We start from the raw sequence: 4,695 nt of genomic DNA on the forward strand, positions 1-4,695 counted from the left end.
GTTTGGGTGGTTTATCGGTGATTGGGATTAGAGATATTGTGTGTATGTCCGAAGTTTTAATATATTTTCTAGTAGCCCACTGATAATCCCCGCAGATATGTTCCACAGGACGGTGCTCGCCTGCACGGGATGGTCAACCCTTATCTAGAGCACCTTCAGATTTGTCCTCGAACCCAGGGTCACCTCCCTCACCGCTTCGGGGATTGAACTCGCCACAGCAGCGAATGATAACCTCTCCAAATAGGTCACCAAGCTAGAAGAAACCGTTTCCCAAATCCCAACCTACCCCTCCCACGACCAGGACCACTCCCCTCGTCAGTCACTAGACATGCAATCCCAATACGACGATCCAACCGAGCTGTTCCACCGCGACATTGGCATCCAGACAGAAGACACACCCCGCTCCTCCCTCAACTTGTCTACTCCCCTCTTTCCTGGGAACGCAAAAGAAACGGCTACGAATTACCAGGCCAGACGTCTGTCTGGTCTGGTCAAGTCTTTGAGACAAGTTAATGAGGGTTTGGCGAGCCAGTCGGAGGGTTACGCGGATGTGAAGACGGTGCTGGAGGTGATGAGGGATGATTTGGAGGGTTTGGCGAGGGAGACGAGCGGGGAGGTGTATGGGGGGTACAACATGTACGGGGCGAGGCAGGAGAGGGATGATGAGATTAGGAGGGCGAAGGAGAATATCAGGAGGGTGAAGGGGGTGCTGTTGAGCAGCAGGAGTTTTCCGGGGGATAGGTCGGGGGTTGTCACGGCTGGGCAGGGGCTGAGGGGGGGGTTTGGGATTGGGGGGAGGTAGATTGGTGGATTGCAGGGTCTTGTAAGGGGGTGGTGAGGGGGTGGAGTGTATTCTTTTTGGTTTGTTTGATGATTAATGGAGATATGGTATGGTTACACAGGAGATGGAAGCGTTGATGGAAGCCAGGAGGATCCAGACAGGTTTTCAATTTTGAACGGCTTCCCGAACATGTTGTGCCTACAGAAGCTAGCGGAATACAAAAACACTCGGACAGCTCGGTTGTGTGTGCTACGGGATTGATCAAAAACAAAACAACCTGCTGGAGATGCACAGGAGATGCTCGATTTGGGATTCCCAAGGACGCGCTACAAACTACAGAGAGGTGGCGGCGTCTTGGCTAGTGCGGGTGGGTGTGGTCATCTGTCAGTTTGTCGAGCATGGGAATTATTGGTTACACTTACAGGTCTAGGTCGGTATGCAGGCTCGTTTGTTAGGCGATGGGTGGGTGGTGAGGGGCAAAATGGGTACAGCGGGAGGTTTGTCAGCGTGGAAAGTGGTGGTGGACAGTTTGACCCTCCTGCTTTGTGTTACGCAGCGGGAGTGGGAGGTGGGAATAGCTCGATGTTGTGAGGAGGGACGGTGGGATTATTCTTCAAAATCACCCGAGGTGAGACCTGCCACAGAGGTAGCTACACACCGCTTTGGACGGTAGAAATATACATAATCAATTCTTCCCTGTCTATAAAGGAGGATATAATTCAGGGTCTGTACCAAAAGCAAAAGGACCTTTCAGCTCTAGACCAAGCTTGTTCCCAACCTCTTGAACGGGGCGGCCGGCCAATGTAGTCTCGATCGCATGCCGAGAGGGCAAGTTGCAGATGATGGAGGCACCGCAGCGTTGCATTTACCAAGCACAAGAGATGTACTATGTATGTATGTACACAGACGGCGGCCGGCGGGCATCCATTCAAGTCCCCCGCATCAAGTGGGAGTGTGATGTGAGGTGGGTGGTAGGAGAGAAAAGAGAAAAAACACGCCACCAGTTCACCCAGTTTGGATGGAAGAAAGGGTGGGGGGGGGGTTTGTTGGAGGGCGGAGAATGGGATTTGAGGGGATTCCCAGTGACAACTGACACGAATAGTGCCGTCTGAGGAACAAAAGTCAAAACGGTTTGGCAGCAAGTCCACAAGTCACACGATCTCAGCAGATGGCCCCAAACCTACATGTCACTGGCGCCGGGACCCACCACGAACGGGTGGAGTGGGGTTGTTTTTTTTTGAGTTGCTGGTTGCCCAGTGGTGGTGGAGACGAAGGATTTCAGGTGCCGTTTCTCAAAATTGAGATATTGATTCTCATCCACTGCGCTGGGAACCACTCACAAGACAATCAAAACAAGGCTCGGGATCTCTTCGTTAGTGGCGTGTTCCTGAACATAATCCTCTCTCAACAACAAGGAACGAGGCTCGGCCAGAATCGGTAGACACAGAGAGGAAAAAACGGCCATCGGATCCTGCCGCTTCCCCAGACTCGGGAACACAGCTTTTGCAAGAAAGCCATGCACTCGGATGAGGGAGGGCCAGAAGCGCCCACAGACACAGACACCATGCCGATCAACAAAGACCCCGCCACGGCCACAGCCATCCTTGATGAGAGAGACACCGCTCATGATGCAAGTCAGGACGGGACTAGTGCTGCCACTGCCACTGCTGTCAGACTCACATCACCTGGTATGTTTTTGTCTCTTGATCCTCTTCTTCTTCTTCTTGTTCTTCTTCTACTCTGATCAACATCCCTCTCAACCCTCCCTTGCTCTTCCTACACTACACTATGTCTTATCCCCCCACAAGTCAATGCGCAGATCGCTAATGTGAGCTTTGCTGTGCCTGCCTCCAGACTTGGGCGGACCAGGCCTTCTTGGCTCAGGAATCATACCACTTTCAGCGCCCGTCACCCCGCACTCTCAGCACCCCCCCGGCCAGCGTCAACTGCCCCCAGCACCCCCAATCTATTATAAAGTCACTCCGGCCCCGTCACCGTCGCGTGAGGCCAACGGTGGCGACCACGACTCGTCTGTGAACTACCCTCCCAAAAACAACAACACACCAAAAGCCATGATTTTCTCAGACCTCTACAAGTCACCGAGGTCGCCCTTCAGCAAGCTGCGCAACTCCCTGCCTCACCACCCCCCGCCGCCCTCAGATATCGATGCCGACCTCGTCAGCAAGGACAAGGCCAAGCAAAAGGAGGCCGTGAAGCGGTACCTCGCCGAGAGGGTCAAAAACGACTGGGAGTTCACGTGGCCGCCCGTGACACCATCATCACCACCACCACCGGTCATCCCGGTAAACTCACCGCCAACCCCCGCTGAATCGGAGCAGTCGACCGTTGTCAACGGAGACGCTCCACTGCCACCGGCAACCGGACCCACATCAACAACATCAGCCGAGCATGTGCTTCCGCCAAGCACCGGTGAAGCCATTTCGGCGCCCAAAACGGGGACCGAGAATGACGATGAGGACGATGCAAACAGGGATTCGGGAGAGGAGGCAGACTCGGAATCGGAGAACGAATCTGTCTACAGCACGATATCCGAAGATTTGGCCCATTTCCAGCCAAGAGCCGAGTGGACATCTGATCTTTCGGATGACGATGGGTTGCAACCCGTCCCATCACCCTTCCGGTTCAACAGCCCCGACGATGTCGGCACCGCCGTACGCACATCGATGGAATCAAAACGCACTCGGAGGAGGAGAGCCGTGAGAGAAGAGGCATCCTGGAATCCAGGTCTCGCATGCTTCGAAGCCCGCCGTGACGCATGGACAGGTGCCCGGACCGTCCGCGTGAAGCCGAAACCGGCTCCCCCCACTTCGCCGTCTACCGGCCGCCGACTTTCGTTCTGGAGACTTCATCGCACCGAGTCATCCAGCTCTCAGCACTCTACTCCGGGCTCGGCGCCACCCCAAGCCTCCCCCATCAACCCAACGGAAACCCGCACCTCGCACCAAACCGACATCTCGGCCATCACCCCTCCCCTCTCCGAATCCGACTCGGCCAAAGAGCAGCCTATTCAGCAGACCACATCCCACGAGTCCAACACGGTCTATCCAGTCGAAACACTCATTCCCGTTCCAGCTCCGTTACTCCCGCCACAAAACCCCATGCGCGCGTCCATCACCCCGTCCATGTACTCTTCTCTCTACGATAAACTCGTCGTCCAAGGCCTCCAACCAGCCTGCCCGGTAAATCTGTCGGATATGATCCGCGCCTGCGTCGTGGGCTGGAAACGCGACGGCGAATGGCCACCACGATCCAACTACACGGCTCCGTTTCCTGTTCCTGTAGCCGCCACCACGGCCGAACTCGTTGCCATTCGTCAGAGGAAGGCGCAGCAACAACAAAAGATTAATGCCGCCAGGAAGGCCGCCGCGAGCACTTCTCCACCGGTGTCCTCCTCGCCTGGGTCGACGGTGAGGAGGATGAGCCTTGGGTTCCTGGGGAAAACCACCACGCATGAGGAGCATAAAGATAATAGCCATAGTGATGAGACGGGGAGCGGAAAGGCGCTGTTTAGGAGGAGTCTGCAGAGGGTGTTGAGTTTGGGACAGCATGGGCATGGGCATCCGGTGGGGAGCCCGCCGCAGAGGGAGGTGATGGGGGCTGCCTTGGGGGCTGCTATGACTTAGGGATGGATAGGAGGGTGATGTAGATGAGGTCGTATGATTCTTGAACTCTTTTAGCGATTGGATATGGGAAGCTAGGGGGATGATGATGATGATGATGATGGTGGTGGTGGTGTTGTTTTTTCAAAGGCAAAGGGCATAGTTTGATATTGGTACTGATGATACCGTGATACCCCCGATCTTTTTCTCTTTTTTTTTTGGCGTTGTTTTGAGGTGTATAGTTAGGGTAATGATGGGCATTGCCGCAACCTGTTTACCAATCAGTCAGCTATT

The 4,695-nt window shown here is 54.8% G+C and overlaps 2 protein-coding genes across 2 annotated transcripts; both read left to right on the top strand.

Moving 5' to 3' along the window:
* Nucleotides 1-328: 328 nt before the first annotated feature.
* PODANS_3_5160 (uncharacterized protein) lies at nt 329-802 on the top strand (the record flags this gene model as incomplete). The annotated part of the gene is made up of 1 exon (XM_001909275.1): nt 329-802. The coding sequence occupies one exon, from the start codon at nt 329-331 to the stop codon at nt 800-802; it is 474 nt and encodes a 157-aa protein (XP_001909310.1).
* Nucleotides 803-2,853: 2,051 nt separating this feature from the next.
* On the top strand, nt 2,854-4,425 carry PODANS_3_5170 (uncharacterized protein; the record flags this gene model as incomplete). The annotated part of the gene is made up of 1 exon (XM_001909276.1): nt 2,854-4,425. The coding sequence occupies one exon, from the start codon at nt 2,854-2,856 to the stop codon at nt 4,423-4,425; it is 1,572 nt and encodes a 523-aa protein (XP_001909311.1).
* Nucleotides 4,426-4,695: the final 270 nt, after the last annotated feature.

This window comes from Podospora anserina, chromosome 3, assembly GCF_000226545.1.
Source record: "Podospora anserina S mat+ genomic DNA chromosome 3, supercontig 2".
Lineage (NCBI taxonomy): Eukaryota > Fungi > Ascomycota > Sordariomycetes > Sordariales > Podosporaceae > Podospora > Podospora anserina.